Raw genomic sequence first — 19,058 nt, forward strand, 5'->3', positions numbered from 1 at the left:
CGTCCGTACGAGGCTGGGGCAGAGTTTGCAAACGGCGTCCAATGAGATCCCACACGTGTTCGATTGGTGAGAGATCCGGAGAGTACGCTGGCCACGGAAGCATCTGTACACCTCGTAGAGCCTGTTGGGAGATGCGAGCAGTGTGTGGGCGGGCATTATCCTGCTGAAACAGAGCATTGGGCAGCCCCTGAAGGTACGGGAGTGCCACCGGCCGCAGCACATGCTGCACGTAGCGGTGGGCATTGAATGTGCCTTGAATACGCACTAGAGGTGACGTGGAATCATACGCAATAGCGCCCCAAACCATGATGCCGCGCTGTCTAGCGGTAGGGCGCTCCACAGTTACTGCCGGATTTCACCTTTCTCCACGCCGACGCCACACTCGTCTGCGGTGACTATCACTGACAGAACAGAAGCGTGACTCATCGGAGAACACGACGTTCCGCCATTCCCTCATCCAAGTCGCTCTAGCCCGGCACCATGCCAGGCGTGCACGTCTATGCTGTGGTGTCAATGGTAGTCTTCTGAGCGGACGCCGGGAGTGCAGGCCTACTTCAACCAATCGACGGGAAATTGTTCTGGTCGATATTGGAACAGCCAGGGTGTCTTGCACATGCTGAAGAATGGCGGTTGACGTGGCGTGCGGGGCTGCCACCGCTTGGCGGCGGATGCGCCGATCCTCGCGTGCTGACGTCACTCGGGCTGCGCCTGGACCCCTCGCACGTGCCACATATCCCTGCGCCAACCATCTTCGCCACAGGCGCTGCACCGTGGACACATCCCTATGGGTATCGGCTGCGATTTGACGAAGCGACCAACCTGCCCTTCTCAGCCCGATCACCAAACCCCTCGTAAAGTCGTCTGTCTGCTGGAAATGCCTCCGTTGACGGCGGCCTGGCATTCTTAGCTATACACGTGTCCTGTGGCACACGACAACACGTTCTACAATGACTGTCGGCTGAGAAATCACGGTACGAAGTGGGCCATTCGCCAACGCCGTGTCCCTTTTAACGTTCGCTACGTGCGCAGCACAGCGGCGCATTTCACATCATGAGCATATCTCAGTGACGTCAGTCTACCCTGCAATTGGCATAAAGTTCTGACCACTCCTTCTTGGTGTTGCATTTGCTCTGTCAGTCAGTGTATATTGTTTTGAAAACTGGATTAGATCAGATGAAGGGTTTTTGAGTAACAATGTCTTACGCACAGATGAAATACGCTTAAAAACGGGCACTTTCTGCGTTCCACCTGCGATATAAATACGAAAATAATTACATTCTCAAAACATAACAAGAAATGAAACATAAAATGAAACGAGAAAAATGATGAAGTCATTTGATTTCCTGTAGGCCTATTGGTTGTTTAATGAAAAACCTCCAAACTCGAGTACATATAATAATTTGGTCGACGGTAAATTATTTGTTTTAAAATGCTGATTCGACCACTCTTTAACGAGAATGTTGATCTATAAGGAGGAAGCAGGAGCCTGGACACGTCAGCGGGGATACCCCGAGATTAAGCTAATGCAGCGGGGTATTTCTGTGAATGGGCACAAGTATATCTCAGTGACGGCAAATGCCCGGTGACCGCAAATATCCGGCAACCGAATGCTTGACGATGAATAGGATGAATCAGTGAGAGGGTAAGGTAAGGGTTATTCTGCCCGAAGGCAGGTCCGAACCTCCGCAGAGGTGTTCCTGAGCCGGAGTTTACGTGTGGTAGGGTGGCCAGTTCCTTTCCGCTCCTCCATTCTCTTACCCCCCACCAACAGCGCGTGGCAACCCGTCCAACTCCTGACCACGGCCAATGTTACTTAACTTCGGAGATCTCACGGGTCTCTCCGGTGTTTCAGAACGGCTACGGCCGTTGGCCAATCAGAGAGAGAGAAATAAATAAAGAAAAATATTGAACATCCTACATCCACGTAAGAAAGATGATATCTACATTAAGATGAGCAATGTAGAACCATATAGAAGGACTGAGAGAATAATGGATATAATAAGAAAAAGGAGACTGATGTTTTACGGACACTCAGTAAGAATGAATGACAAGAGGCTGTGCAACCACCTGCATACTAGACATACGTAACACATATGAAGAAAAGCTAACATTCAAGAGGAGGAGCATGTACACAACAGACTAAGATTCAGACAACTGGAAATGTGGAAGGGTTTCCAAGAGTATACAGATAGCAACATCATCTGGAATGAGGAGAGGAAAAGAGTAACAAGTGAAAGGATGGAGTGGTAGAGGAAGGAGAAAGCTAACATTGTTGTTTAAGGGGGGAGACCTAGCTCAACACGGGGAAAATAGGCCAATATTCATTCGATTGTTATATATGCTACAAATGTTGTTGACAAATGCTGCACATATCCCAGGATTGGCATGATTAAGAGCAATCAGAAGCAACTTCAATAATATCAACATTCTAATTATAACATTTTAAAATAAAATGTTAAAAATTTCCCGCCTTTTTAACAATATATCACGGTTTCCTTCATAACTCTCTTACTGATTCACGGATAATTATGATTTTTTCAGAGTTTCCTCCCATAATGTTGTACTATAATCTGTACCTCATTCAGATCAATGAGATTTAAATTCGATTTTATATAAGATTTTTATTTAAAAAGCTATTTTTTCTGGTGCTCGGAATAAAAACGTGACAAAAAATCCAAATCAAAATATGTTAATGATTGAGGTTTATTTTGTAGCTAGAGTTTTGATACACACTTTAAAAAAGGAAAAGTACGAAAATTCTTGTAAACTTGCAATTTGTAGGGGAAGCAGTGATATACTGTTAAAAAGGCGGGAAATTTTGAAAATTTCATTTCAAAATATAAAAATTATTAAAATTTTGCCATTATTAAAGTTGCTTCTGGTTGCCAGGAAGCATGCCAATACTGGGATATGTGCAGCAATTGTCAACAACAGTTGTGGCATATTTAACAATCGAATGAATATTAACCTATTTTTTTTCCTTTGTTAAGCTGGGTCTCCCCCCTTCGTGGTGCTTAGATGGCCGGTAACAAACGAAGAATTTCTTTGTTTGTTTACAATTTGCTTCACTTTGCACGGACACAGATACGTCATATGGTGATGATGGGATAGAAAAGTACTAGGACTGGGGAGGATGTGACCGTGGCCTTAATTAAGGTACAGTTTAGTGTGCAATGGGAAACATCGGAAAACCATCTTCAGTGCTGTCAAACAAAGACTAATTCGATTACCTTTATTTCAATTTACTGCCCAGTAGTCGCCAACCCACGCTCCAAAGTTGTAAGCCCCTGGGTACACCAGCTATAGTTGCTTATACAAAAAATCAGGTTCTTATCAGTGACAGTGACAGGTTTGGCAACTCCCAGCAAGACGAGCTGCCCTGAAGTTTTATCTCCATGGCAACCGCAGTCGCCCCACCCTCGTTTCCATGGCAACCACACAGCCACTCCCTTTATCCCGCCTCGGCAGGCAGTAAACGGACCTCCCTCTAAGAAATGTCAGACGCCAACTCTTATTATTAACAGTATAGTTGCTTATGAGGTGGAACTATTGCGCTCGCAGTGTACCGAGGAAAGTCATTGTCAAGCACGGAACAACTCTTTGACTGAGATATAACAAGGTTTGCGTACGTTGCAGTCACAAGATTGAGTTTCTGTGCAAATAGCTACAGACCTGCGCCTTCAATATTAACACCCGAGGAATGTTCTTCCATTTGTTTGCCGAGGTTTAATTAACGTAGGTGCAGTTCGCTTCCGCAACCTTATATAAATGTTAACACCGGAGAACAGCACCGATTACACTCCTTTGATTGAGTGCAATGTTATTACTCTCTCACAGGTGGAGATTAACGTGTTTGTTTTGTGTTGCTCAGCGCACTTAGAAACAATTCAGTGTAATATGCAGTTGAGTAAACAGTTTTCTTTAAACATGACTAATAGTTGAAACACGCTCAGTCGCTAGAAGTGCGGTGTGGGAGGGGAGAAGGAAGCAGGGGTCAAAAAATATTTGTTTAATGTTCGCAAAAGAAACAAAAATGCATTTTATTGGTCCATTGTTTATGATGCCAATTTGCAGTCCTTGAGTTTCGTTATCAAGTTGTAAATAAACAAATAAGTAAATAAATAAATAAATAACTAACTAAATAAATAAATACATCCATCATCATTATAGACCGTTATGCCTTTCGGCGTTCAGTCTGCAAGCCGCTGTGAATTTATTAAACTAGTTCTGTGGCCTTATTTAGTTCTATACCTCTTATCTTTAAATCGTTAGAAACTGAGTCTAACCATGGTCGTCTTGGTCTCCCTTTACTTCTCTTACCCTCTATAACAGAGACCATTATTCTCCTAGGTAACCTGTCCTCCTCCATTCGCCTCGCATGAACCCATCACCGAAGCCGGTTGAGATTTTCGTACAGCTTACATCCATCTAGATCATTCCAATCTTACCGAGCTCGATAGCTGTAGTCGCTTAAGTGCGGCCAGTATTCGGGAGATAGTAGGTTCGAACCCCACTGTCGGCAGCCCTGAAAATGGTTTTCCGTCGTTTCCATTTTCACACCAGGCTGTACCTTAATTAAGGCCACGGCCGCTTCCTTCCCACTCCTAGCCCTTTCCAGTCCCATCGTCGCCATAAGACCTATCTGTGTCGGTGCGACGTAAAACAACTAGCATTCCAAACTCAGCCTTTATCTCCTCATTTCGAGTACCCTTCTGTCATTGTTTCCACCTGTTTGTACCAGCAATAATTCTCGCTACTTTCTTGTCTGTTACTTCTAAATTATGAATAAGATATCCTGAATCGACCCAGCTTTCACTCCCGTAAAGCAATAAATAATGCTAATAAAAAGCGACACTCTTACTAGTGCTAAAATCAAATGATCATTAATATGTCTCTCAGTGATGGCCATCCATCCAAACGTTACATCACAGCCTGCACGGTTGTTAGTAACATTGTCTGCCCATCAATCCAAACCTTGCATCACAGACTGCACGGTTGTTAGGTAAAATTGTCTGCCCATCAATCCAAACCTTACATCACAGCCTGCACGGTTGCTAGGAAACATTGTCTGCCCATCAATCCAAACCTTACATCACAGACTGCACGGTTGTTAGGTAACATTGTCTGCCCATCAATCCAAACCTTACATCACAGACTGCACGGTTGTTAGGTAACATTGTCTGCCCATCAATCCAAACCTTACATCACAGCCTGCACGGTTGCTAGGAAACATTGTCTGGCCACCCATCCAAACGTTACATCACAGTCTGCGCGGTTGCTTGATAACATTGTCTGGTCATCTATCCATACCTTAGATCACAGCCTGTACGGTTGTTAGGTAACATTGTCGGGCCATCCATCTAAACATTAATAATGCTATTTGCTTTACGTCCCACTAACTTTTACGGTTTTCGGAGACGCCGAGGTGCCGGAATTTTGTCCCGCAGGAGTTCTTTTACGTGCCAGTAAATCTACCGACACGAGGCTGACGTATTTGAGCACCTTCAAATACCACCGGACTGAGCCAGGATCGAACCTGCCAAGCTGGGGCCAGAAGGCCAGCGCCTCAACCGTCTGAGCCACTCAGCCCGGCCATCTAAACATTATATCACTGCCTACATGGTTGCTAGGGTTACAGTTCCGCAACAAAAATTTTCATATGACCACCCTCAGCCATAAGACATAATTATTTACGTCACGAATGAAAAAAATACTTTGCAGAGTTAACCCCTCACGCGTTGCCTAGCTGGATTTGGAGTATTTGTTCTTGTGGTCATTGACATAGCGTAGTCCTGACAAGAAATTTCGCATGTGTATGGTTACACCAGGGTTAAAATCTTTTTAAGGGCGGTCCATTTATTGCTAGCTGTACGACAGCTCCTAGTGTAGTGATTTCGAGAAAAAGTCTCTACTTTCCTTTTATCCTGTTAACGAAGCGGAATTCTCATTCACAAAATACTGTTGTTACTGCAATGCACACGACTACATACAACCCTTTTTATCAGCTCACCTAAGCACTCAAGATCCTTGTGTAGAGTTTTTAATATTTCGGCCAATACCTTTGAAAATATTTGCTAATCTCTAAGAATGTTCTTTAGTTGAAGCCATTCTGATAGCCAATATCCTTATTTATATCACAAAATAATAGTTAAATAGATAGAATTATAATTGACCACGAAAATAATTTCTTGCTCTTACTTTAGGCGTGTTTTCCAAAGGGCACAAGTATGTTGCAACCGAGTCCATTATCTATGAAACTTACTTTAGTTGGTTTTGTGTGTGATTTCAGGAAGAAGAGCTACGTGCTTCGGCTGATCCCAAATACGCACACTTCAACGATGACCTTCATGTAGAGATCACGGCTTTCGCTCCTCCTGCTGAAGCCCATGCGCGAATCGCATACGCGCTGTCCGAAGTGCGCAAATTCATGGTTCCGGTGAGTACAACCCGAAGACGAATATACCTATAAAATTTTGATATATTGTAATATTTTTATTTCTTTTCTTGTTGTTCTTCCTATTGTTTAGCATCGCGCTAACACATTGAAGGTTTTTCGCGAGAAAGGATGAGAAAGGGCTAGGTTTGAGAAGGTAGAGTCCGGCTCCATGGCTAAATGGTCGGCGTGCTGGCCTTTGTTCAGAGGGGTCCCGGGTCGATTCCCGGCAGGGTCAGAAATGTTAACCATCACTGGTTAATTTCACTGGCACGGGGCTGAGTGTATGTGTCTTATTCATCATAACTTCACCCTCATCACGACGCGCAGGTCGCATGCGGGCGTCAAATCAAAAGACCTGCACCTGGCGAGCCGAACATGTCCTCGGACACTCCCGGCACTGAAAGATATACGCCGTTTCATTTTTGGAAGGTAGAGGCCATGGCCTTGGTTAAGGTACACTCCTAGCATTTCCCTGATTGAGAAATGGGAAACCACGGAGGATGATCTGCAGGGCTGCAAACTGAGGGATCTGATCCCACCGTCTCATGAATCCAAGCTCAGAGCTACGTGTTCTTAAGCCCATGGCCGACTCGCTCGGTATGTTATTATTATTATTAACAACTTACAAATTGTTCTTCTAGAGTTGGGATTCCCGACCAGGGTTCCGCGATGCCATGATACAGGTTCCGCGGAAATGCATAAAATATTTTAAGAACGGTTTCGAAGCTACCCTCACTGCAAAAGTGAAACTGGCCTCTTGTTGAAGGATGGAATGCATCGTAACTATTCAAACTAGTGGTGGGGTGCTTTCTGAACTAAATGTGTGTTGTCTGATAGAACGTTATTGTTATGTGCCATCAGTAACTAGTCATAATATTCATTTTCATCGTATTGTCATCAGAAGGTTAAGTATTTATTTTATGTTGGGTCTCTTTATATGAAGTATAAAAACAGCCATCTATTAAATTAATTAAATATTGCATAGCTTAAGGATTTACTTCATTTGGTAGGAAGTTCAACTTTGTCGGCTCCTTCTCCATCTATATTTTCTTAAGATGTCATTACAGTTATACCTCGATTTAGTGCTGAAATTTTAAAATTAAATTTCATATTTTAGGTTATGAAATTTAATTTCCTCAGTTGTAAATTTTACATGTATGTAAACACGGATTACTGTAGCAAGTTGTAGGTCTATTTTTATGTTAAAACTAGAAGTGAAGACATTAAGGCGTAATAGAGCAAGTTTGAAGGGCTTCATACTAAAATTGACTTTCAAGTGCCGGCCTGCAATTTGTCTGTCAATTAAAGATGCTCTGCACATAATATTCTGTATTGCGATGTATGTCTTAAGTTCGAATACTATCGAAGTGTCACATTTGATGTTACGCTGAGGTTACGGATAATGGAAGCACTTACCTTCCATTTCAGCAGGGATTCGAATGGAGAGGACTTTAATCTAATGTTGGGAGGTGACTATTTCGGGCATTCGTCTGGAGATGAAGTGGAAGATTTAAGTTGGAAGATCTGTTCCAATCATATTGATGTCGCGGAAGCTAAATATTGAATGCGAATGACCCATAGCAGGGGAGTAGTTGCGGTCTTTTCTGGTGTCCAGTTGGTCATTTTTGTTCAGCATGTACAACATATACTCGACAGGACGTTTCACGATCGTGAAAGCTAAATATAAAATTCTAGACACAATTTCCACCACACCGTTTCTAACTATGGACATATTTTTCTTGGATATCAACATGACCAAAATAACGGAAATTTAGAAAATTACTTGTTGTTGTTGTTGTTGTTGTTGCTGTTGATGATTATGATGCTTGTTGTTTAAAGGGGCTTAACATATAGGTCATCGCCCATTAATCGTACGAAATGAGACGAATTGTAATGACAATTTAAAATTCCAAAACTCATCCACTGACCAGAATTCAAGACTTGATGATGAAGAATAAATGGATGGATATAAATTTTAAACAAATAGCGGATCCAACTCACAACATTGAAAGTTAAAAATAATTCCAAAATCACTCCAGATGAACAATGATTACGAACTTTAAACAATCAGTGGATCCAAGCCGTAATGTCCCACCTTCCCAGAAGCAAACTTAAAACAATGGTATATACTAACCAAGTTGCTGCTCCCAGAGCAAATCCTGAGTCGATGATGCCTGTTGTCTAAAGGGGTCCAAGATCCAGGTCAACGTTCCCTCATCATGGTACTTATCGCTAGTAAAGTAGAACCATGGTATTTATCATGTAGCAGTACTAATCACAAGTACTTTTATCTGGACTAGAAAACCAAGAATAACGGCCGAAAGGATTCTTCGCACTGAGCAGCGTACCTTTGGTAGGCCAAGGCCCGTCAGGGCTGTAGTGCCGTGGGGTTTGGGTTTGGTTCCCTTCTCAGCCGTGATTCTTCAGAACGAATTCTCGTTAATAGGAGATTAATTATACAGGATGGTTGGAAATTACGTGAACAGGGTATTTGAGTGTTAGAGGGTTGGTCATACTGATAAATAATTGAAAAATTTAGATATCTCGCTCTGTTTTCATCTTTCAGCTGCTGAAGTCAGCCAATCAGATCGCTTCGTAGGTGACTTCAGATGGTCTTTGCGAGTCGATGTTGCTAAATATGCGCGTGGCTTATGACCGACTTGAGAGCACCAATAGAAGAACTAAACTCCTCCAGGGGAGAGACTTGAACAAGGACCTCCCTGCTCATAGGCTCCCCTCACAGCAAACCCACAGCTCATTTCTCGGCATGGCTCTCAAGCCCGGCGAAGAGACATGCAGATTTAACGACATCGCCTCGTAAAGCCCATTTGAATTTGCCCACGAAGCGATCTGATTGACTAACTTCAGCAGTTGATAAAAAGACAACGACGCGAGATATCGACGTAATTTTTTCAAGTCACCGATTAGTATGACGAACACTCTGACGCTCAATATACTCGGTTCACGTTTTTTCGATCACCCTGTAGTCGTTGTCATCATCATCATCATCATCATCATCATCATCATCATCATTCAAGGATTAGTGCATGGGCCGGTTCTGATTTGCAATTCTTTTCTGGGACGTCCTATCTCTATTTTGCCTTTGGGATAGTAGTTACAGACTGTCTTCGGAAGTCGTGAGATTTGGTATTTCTAAGACCATGTTGACTCACGCTATTCATAACTTTGAACCTTGTCTATACGACGTGCTACACCCACTTCTTTTTTGGAAAAACGATCATTTCCTCTGTGGGTGGGGGCAATAGATTACATCCACGGTATTCCCCGCCTGTCGTAAAAGGTGACTAAAAGAGGGACAGGGGTTCTCATCGTGGGTTGGTGGCCATGGGTCCCTTGATGAGTCTGGTGTTGCTTCCACAGACCTCCCTTGGTCAACTCTTCTTCTCTTCCGACCCAGATGGTATTAGATTTTCGAGGCCTAGGGAGTCGTTGCTCTTCACGCCCTTGGTATCCCTTACCTTTCTTTTGCAGACACCTTCATTCTTCGAAGTGTTGGACCTCTTTCTTGTTTGTAGAGGATGATTGCAAAGTTGTATCTCGTCTTTAAACAGTAATCACCACCACCACGTTAGCTGAAGACCTCCTCTCGAAAGATTGATGTTAGAATCCCGGTGTGTTAAGATTGTCATCTCTAAAATCACGTAGCGTCAGGAACGGTGTTCGCCTGCCAAAATAAAAAAACTTCCATACAAGTGTCTTAATTATCGTCATAGGCGAGTTCCATACGACTGTTTATGCTCGACGATAATTATAACGCTATGTTTTAAATATATATACATTTCTGTCGAGATGTCGCCGAACAGTTGAGTTTACTGAACAGAGCGCAGAGCGCATGCGCTGGGTTTTTGATTTTCCGTGAGTGGATCAGAGACCTTGACAATGTCATATGATTTCAAAGCATTGATAGAAGGTTATTATAACTTAGCTTTATTTCAAATACAAATTGTTCATTGTACAGTCGGTGAAGTGAATTTGCAAGAATGTGCCGTGTGGATGTGGAATATTGGAAGTAGAAGGTGCATTGATGTTAACATGTATGTCCGACATGTTTGATTTTAGAAACAACGCGATTTTATCCTTACCTAATTGGTCAAACAGCTGTGTGAATATATGTCAGGTATTCAGCCCGAAGGCTGATTGGATCCTCAACAGGTTCACCCTTAGCTGTCATAGATGGCCTAGGTGTCACTGAAGGGGCGTACTAGGGAAATGAGGAGTGAGGTAGTTTCCCGTTGCTTTCCTCACTGAGCCAGAAGTTGCCACTGCACATCAGTCTGCCAACTCCACTGAAATGCGTGCACCAGCTGACCCTATGAGTGACATTTTCACACCATTCATAGCAGGGACTGGCTGCGTAAGGAATGGCATTACTAGCGTCCCTCATACCTCAGCCACTTTCATATTGTCAAAGCCAAGAATAAGACTGAGACAGGTCAATGAAAGTAACAATTTTATTCTAGCCCATACCAGAAGACATAGTGCACTGTAAACACTACATCTTGCCAGCAAACAGCTGTATCATAATGAAAATTTGAACTCTGATTGGTGGAGAACCTGTATCATAATGAAACTTAAACTATAATGAGCTTCATTTAGATTCAGTTTTCTGGCATATAATATTTATATTTCGGCATCGTCGAGCATACAGGTATTTTATTACAGCAGGTAGAAATAATAAAGCAATATTTTGTCAAGTTATACAAACGAAGGGATTAGTCATTACTTTAAGATTATTAAAAACAATGTTTGTCCGCCTCTATGGTGTAGTGGTTAGTGTAATTAGCTGCCACCCTCGGAAGTCCGGGTTCGATTCCCGGCTCTGCCACGAAATTTGTAAAGTGGTATAAGGGCTGGAACGGGGTCCACTCAGCCTCGGGAGGTCAACTAAGTAGAGGCGGGTTCGATTCCCACCTCCGCCATCCTGGAAGTGGTTTTCCGTGGTTTCCCACTTCTCCTCCAGGCAAATACCGGGATGGTACCTAATTCTAGGCCACGGTCGCTTCCTTCCCTCTTCCTTGTCTATCCCTTCCAATCTTCCCATCCCTCACCAAGGCCCCTGTTCAGCATAGCAGGTGAGGCCGCCTGGGCGAGGTACTTGTCATTCCCCCAGTCGTATCCCAAGTCCCAGAGTCTGAATCTGCAGGACACTGCCCATAAGGCGGTAGAGGTGGCATCCCTCGCCGAGTCCGAGGGAAAGCCGACCCTGGAGGATAACCAGGTTAAGAAGAAGAAGAAGAAGAAGAAAACAATGTTTAATAAGTTTTATTTGTTTGGCTCCGTGGTTTAACGGGTAAGCTTCTGAACTACCAACCTACAGTAGATGTCCGCACTTGACGTTAAATTGTTTCATATTTCAGTAACAATAGAAATATACTGTGAAGCAGATACCAAGTCTCAATAATAACAATTTATTCGATTACAGCATAGAAAAATATACAGTACGAACAAAATCATGTTAAAAAAACTGTTCAAATATAGTTTGAAAAATATAAAACCGCACAACTAATAAGCCTAATCTAGTGCAAAGAGCTCGTTCCAAACTCTCTTGACTGATTGTTACTACACCAACTGTATATAGGTATTTTTGTCGAATAAATGTGTGACTGAAGTTGAATGGTCACTACAATTTGTGCATAATACCATCTTAGATACACAACACGTCCAGAAAGTATCATTTTCTAATTAAAAGTGGTATTTTCTTACCAATTTTCTTTGCTGTAATAAATCGGGCGTTATGGTATGCCGCAGTTCGTAAGCGGAATTCATCATTTCTGACGTCATCGTGCCGTCTGTTCGGTAGAATTCTATCCATATATTCGCTTTTTAATCCTGCAGTTCTTGGTGTAAAGCTTGGTATTGTGCCGTAGAAGAAAATAGTATTTTTTAAAATTTACAATCGGCTTTACGTCGCAGCGACGCAGATAGGTCTTATGGCGACGATGGGATAGGAAAGGCCTAGGAGTGGGAAGGAAGCGACCGTGGCCTTAATTTAGGTACAGCCCCAGCATTTGCCTGGTTTGAAAATGGGAAACCACGGAAAGCTATCTTCAGGGCTGCCGACAGTGGGGTTCGAACCCACTATCTCCCGGATGCAAGCTCACAGCTGCGCGCTCCTAACCGCACGGCCAACTCGCCCGGTAATGGTATTTTAATCGTAGTTCTTCTATTTAGAATGGTTGTCTTGTGAGCTCATACGTTAGTCTCATACGAGCTTATACAAGCGTCTTTTGCCAGACAGAGAACTTTTTAAAGGTGCATGCCCTTCACTTTTTCTAGTGTAGATAGGTTATCCTTCGATAGATGTTCCCAGATAGTCTAAGGCGTACATCATTATGGGGTCAGTTTGTACGTAGACTTTTTTCTCTTAGCAGCATGAACGTTACTAGGAACGCTCTGCCATCTGTTGAATATCATTGGAAGCTGGAACGGTTATAGAATCAAAGAGTATCTAGCAGGGAATACTATTCTTTCCTGATAAAAGGAAGTGTATACTCTCTGGCTTCATAGGTAGTAATCAAAGACAGCTGCATGCAATGACATTACTTTTTTTTTTTTTGCCAGTGGCTTTACGTCGCACCGACACAGGTCTTATGGCGACGATGGGATAGGAAAGGCCCAGGAGATGGAAGGAAGCGGCTGTGACCTTAATTAAGGTACAGCTCCAGCCCCAGCATTTGCCTGGTGTGAAAATGGGAAACCACGGAAAACCATTTTCAGGGCTGCCGATAGTGGGATTCGAACCCACTATCTCCCTTACGCAAGCTCACAGCCCCGCGCCTCTAACCGCACGACCAACTCGCCCGGTAATAACATTACTAAGGATGAAAATCATATATGAGAATGTTAATGAAAGTATTTGTCGCTTAGCAACCTGTTAAGTAAAGAATGGTCCGGCTCCATGGTTAAATGGTTAGCGTGCTGGCCTTTGGTCATAGGGATTCCGCGTTGGATTCCCGGCAGGGTCGGGAATTTTAACCATCATTGGTTAATTCCGCCGGTACGGGGGCTGAGTGTATCTGTCGTCTTTGTCATCATTTTATCCTCGTCCTACGGGCGACAAATCAAAAGATATGCACCTGGCGAGCCCAAATTTTCCTTGGGCACTCCCGGCACTAAAAGCCGTATGCCATTTCATTTTTCAAGTACAGAATTTATTGCGGGTTAGGGTAATCCGTCGTCTGCAATTACTGGAGTGATCATTTAATGATTTGATTTTATGATTATTCAAAGTTCATAGAACTCAGGGACCTACCAATATCTCATGATTCACCGGCAGGTAATTCCGGAGAGAAATGAATGGAAACTTACAACCTGTTCTCCAGTCAATGACAGGGTCAGGGACGGAATGAGTGAAGACCCCATCTTGAGGCGAGGATAGGAATTGTGCCGGGTGCCGATGCCTGGCGCAGTCCTCTGGGACAATCATTAATGACTGAGAGATGAAATGAAATGATAGTGGAGAGTGTTGCTGGAATGAAAGATTACTGGGCAAAATGGAGTACCCGGAAGAAAACCCTTCTCGCCTCCGCTTTGCCCAGCACAAATCTCACATGGAGTGACCGGGATTTGAACCACGGAACCCAGCGGTGACAGGCCGACGCGCTGCCATCTGAGCCACGGAGGCTACTGATTCCGGAGAGAATAAAAGAAAAAAGAAGCAAATCGATCCAGTAGAACTCTCTTAATATATAGATTATTTGAAAATAATTTGGTAAGGGTCTTTCGTGAGGAGTGTGTCGCGGTGTTGAGAGAGACGCCAAGGGCGATCATTGTTTACAGCTGTGACGTATTACACTGAACACAATTATAAGAACTACTGCTAGATGCGGCCAAGTGGTAATTCCTCCACGAAAAAAATTTAAAAGTGAATTATTTCGACTGATTTTACAAAACCACTCTGACTGTTATTTTTTGCATTGCATGCTCTGCAGGTCCTAACGTCATGCCCTTGCATCTATAGGTTCAATTCTTTCTGAGAAAATACCTACGAGTAACTTATGTGCTCACTATTTTTCTGAGCGACTGTACGTGTTTCTCATGAGCCTTGACTCTGTTTCTATTGTGTCTCTAGGACTATAACGACGAGATCCGGCAGGAGCAGATGCGGGAGATGCAGATCCTCAACACTCCCGGTATAGCGCTAGCTTCTCCCGCGGCGGAGGTAGTGGTGCCCACATCGGGAGCCAGCCCGGCACCATCATCTTCACCCAAGAGCAGCGCCGCCAGCCAGAACGGACGCTCCTTACCCACAGCCTTCACTCAGGCGGCGGCAGCGGTGGCGGCTTCTAACGGCCGTAGCGCCTTCCTGTACAGCCAGCCGCAACCTCAGCCGCAACAACTGCTCCTACATCCAGCCTTCAGAGGTCTGACTGCCCGCGCTCATGGGGTCCAGCTGCCCGGAGCTCCAGGGGACCATTATTGTGAGTACTCCACAACAATATAGGCTGAAACAAAGAACGGTCTTAACTGACGAATTGTCCGGCTCCGTGGCTAAATGGTTAGCGTGCTGGCCTGTGGTCACAGGGCTCCCGGGTCGATTCACAGCAGGGTTAGGAATTATAACTATCATTCGCTGGTACTGGGGCTGGGTGTATGTATTGTCGTCTTCATCATCATTTCATCCTCATCACGACGCGCTGATCGCCTACGGGCGTCGAATCAAAAGATCTGCACCTGCCGAGCCGAACATGTCCTCGGACACTTCCGGCACCAAAAGCCATACGCCATTTCATTTTACTACAGAATTAAAAGTTTCGTTCAATCAAGTTGACACCATCAAGTGTCAGAAAACAGTGAATAATAATAATAATAATAATAATAATAATAATAATAATAATAATAATAATAATCCATGAGAGTCAACAAGTTGTAACTGGACTATGGACTGACAAAACATACTTATAACAAAAATTTCCTGTCACGCAACCTTAAACTGAAGCACGTCAGTCATACGACCAGAAGTTCTGTATGTCAAGGAGTGTCTTTTAATGAACCGTTGCGCCCATCAATTTCTTTCGGCAATGGCGCCAGTGACAACAGGTTTGAGTGCGAAAAGTGAAATAATTTGATTTTATGTAACAGAATATTTGATTGAAGAAATAATTCCTCAAAATATGCGTTTGTTGAGTTCATTCTTTTAATTCGCAACACCTCATATAGTACATGTCAAAAAAATTTAAGTTGGAGATCTGTTCCAATCATATTGGTGTCCCGGAAGCTAAATATTGAACGCAAATGACCCATAGCGAGGGTATAGCTGCGGTCCTTGCTGGTGTCCAGTTGGTCATTTTTGTTCAGCATGTACAAAATATACTCGACAGGACCTTTCACGATCGTGAAGTCTAAATATAAAATTCTAGACACAATTTCCACCACACCGTTTCTAACTATGGACATATTTTTTCTGGATATCAACATGAGAAAATTAACGGAAATTTAGAAAATTACTTGTTGTTGTTGTTGTTGATGATGATTATGATGCTTTTTGTTTAAAGGGGCCTAACATATAGGTCATCGGCCACTAATTGTACGAAATGAGCCGAATTGTAATGACAATTTAAAATTCCAAAACTTATCCACTGACTAGAATTCAAAACTTGATGATGAAGAATAAATGGATGAATATAAATTTTAAACAAATAGCGGATCCAACTCACAACATTGAAAGTTTAAAATAATTCCAAAATCACTCCAGATGAACAATGATTATGAACTTTAAACAATCAGTGGATCCAAGCCGTAATGTCCCACCTTCCCAGAAGAAAACTTAAAACAAAACCAAGTTGCTGCTTCCAGAGCAAATCCTGAGTCGATGATGCTTGTTGTCAAAAGGGGTCCAAAATCCAGGTCAACATTCCCTTATCATGGTACTTATCGCTAGTAAAGTAGAACCATGGTATTTATCATGTAGCAGTACTAATCACAAGTAATGTAGACTCACGGCGTTCCTCACATTGTGGGACTACTCACAGGTGATGTACTACGCACACGTAACGCAGACCTACGATGTTTTTCACATAAAGACGCCACTCGTAGGCAAAACAAACCCACAGCGTTCCTCACACAGTGGGGATTAATCACAGGCAACGTAGACCCATGCTGTTGCCCATATAGTGGCACTAATAAGATGCAACGCCCAGACCCATGGTGTTTCTCGGAATGCACACCCATGGTTTCCATAACTAAATGCTGAAACACCGCAGCGAAGATAGGCTCTTTTTATCTCCTTGGGGTGTCGAATCTGGACAGAGTGTGAGCCCCGTCATTGTGGCGGATGCTATACACCTTTGCTGTAAACCCACCCACAGACCCATGGTATTCCTCACATACTGGTACTAATCGCAAGAAAAGTTGACTCCTGATGTTCCTCGCGTGATGATACTAATCACAGGTAATCTCATGGCCCAAAATTCATCGTCCGTTGGTCGCCCCTTTTTAGTCGCCTCTTACGACAGTAGGGAATACCGTGGGTGTATTCTTCGTCTGCATCCTCCACCCACAGGGTATTGTGTGTTTGGTCCGCGAGAGCTAATTTATTTCGCTCAAGTCTATCGGCAAGCAAGTTACCTCCTATCCGCCACTTGGGATGCGCCACGTGGGAGTATTATCTCTCCCCTTGCTACGATAACTTAGTATGTTCGTGACTAAATTTTAATTGAATAATACCAATAAATCGTCCCATATGATCCAAGGCTGTTCATTGATTTAATTTTTTACAAGTCAATTATTTCTTATTTGACCATATTTTCTTTATCTTATACTGGACATTGAAATTTGACACAGAATAGAATAGGAAATAATTCTTTCCCTAGTTCCGAAGCGCTAGAAACAGAGGACAGAGTATTCATTTATTTTAACTCGAATAGTTTCGATACATGCATTTTATAATAATCCTTATTACAATTATTTGAGCCCATTTCTACATTATAAATTATAATTGTAGATATCAGTAGCGCTTTCATACTCATTTTAAGTCTTGGTGTTTATATTCTAGTACAAACGTGTATCCTACCCAACATTATTTACATTAGTACTTATGTTATCACATTTTTTGTTACATACTTTTTATTACACAAAATAGTATTGTTTTCTTTCCCGGTGTGATTTACTGTTTGTTTAATAGTTTGACGTTGTGTGAAATTATTTTCCCCGTTCTGTCATAACCATGAATTCACTATCTCCATTTGATTCTAAGTTTTCCTGTCTCCCTACAGACTGTTCAGCGGATATGCCTCTTCCATTGTGTCTTGGCATAACAAACAAAGATTCCCGTTACATTTGTCTCTTTGAATTTAATTCTTATTTATAACCATTAATCACCACACCATACCTGTTACTACTTTATTTACAAGTATTCTTTTCTTTGTTACAAATATAGAAGGAGGAGTTGTTTTTTAAGTTTATATCAAGTGGCCCTCCAGCCCTGTAATTTCTGCTTATAAGTGTCCCGCATGCACTAGTGATGAATGGGATGCCTAGTCGCTGGCTTACAAAGGAGCGCTACAACATGCTCTATTTCGGAAGTGAAACAAATAGCATCATTGCCTCCGTCGCTCAGGTGGCAGCGCGCCGCCCCCTCACCGTAGGGTTCCTTGGTTCAAATCCCGGTCACTCCATGCGAGATTTGTGCTGGACAAAGCGGAAGCCAATTAGGTTTTCCCCGGGTACTCCAGTTTCCCTGTCATCTTTCATTCCAACAACACTCCTCGATATAATTACATTTCATGTGTCAGTCATTAATCACTGCTCCAGGCGAGTGCGACAGGTTTCGGCAGCCAACACAGTTCCTATCCTCACCGTTAGATGGGGCTTCATTCATTCAATTCCCGACCCGGTCGAATGACTGGTAACGGGCTGTGGATTTTCTAACAAGTAGCAGTCATTTTACTACACACGTTATGTAAGAGGGTGCAAAAAGTGCAAAAGTAAAGTTTAAAATCATTAATTTATACACGTACACATGTGCCTTAAACGATCCATAGGCTCGTATTTGCAATTTTATTCGGCGAAATACGTGTATAGAACGCGGGCGGCTATTTGGAAACTGCTGCGCATACCCGTCTGCGAACTTCGGCCGCATTCCGACCAGATTCTCAGAGATTAAAATTATGTCTGTGTATTCTTCGCTGCTGAACACACCGGCCACTGTTGATATGTTGATGGCTACTATACCAAATACCAGCCTACCATTGAGCGTTTCAAGACGAGCCTTACTAACGCATGGGAGTGCTTTTAACGGATAGCGCTGAGGAACAGGAACAATCCTCTCAGAACTTGAAGAGTCTCAAAATTCACTAATTCCAAGAAGAGGATTAGTAGGAAGGTTTCTTTACCTGGGTCAGTCTCGTAAGGTCACGAGCCTGGCCAGTTCTTCTTTGAACGGTTAACTGCCCAATGAGATATTTGAAAATTTAATTGGATTTGTGTGAAAAAGTCCGTTGTTAGAGCCAGCCGCGACTGCGTGCCCTCCTTCATCAAGAGATGGCCCTGTCGTGGAGCCTCGCACAAACTATACGCGACAGGAGGTTGCGAAATTCACGGATATGAGGTACACTGTGGTGGGCAGTTTCACTCAAAACGCTATTCTCACTTACAATATTAC

General features: G+C 43.0%; 1 protein-coding gene across 1 annotated transcript in view; it reads left to right on the forward strand.

The window, feature by feature from the left end:
- The window catches only part of LOC136875434 (KH domain-containing, RNA-binding, signal transduction-associated protein 1), a 1,072,163-nt gene that overhangs the window by 823,296 nt on the left and 229,809 nt on the right, over window positions 1-19,058 (forward strand). The window contains exons 5-6 of the mRNA XM_067148988.2: window positions 6,290-6,436; window positions 14,529-14,877. Of these exons, the coding sequence (XP_067005089.1) occupies window positions 6,290-6,436; window positions 14,529-14,877 (496 nt within the window). The remainder of the gene's footprint in view (window positions 1-6,289; window positions 6,437-14,528; window positions 14,878-19,058) is intronic.

Source organism: Anabrus simplex, chromosome 6, assembly GCF_040414725.1.
Source record: "Anabrus simplex isolate iqAnaSimp1 chromosome 6, ASM4041472v1, whole genome shotgun sequence".
Lineage (NCBI taxonomy): Eukaryota > Metazoa > Arthropoda > Insecta > Orthoptera > Tettigoniidae > Anabrus > Anabrus simplex.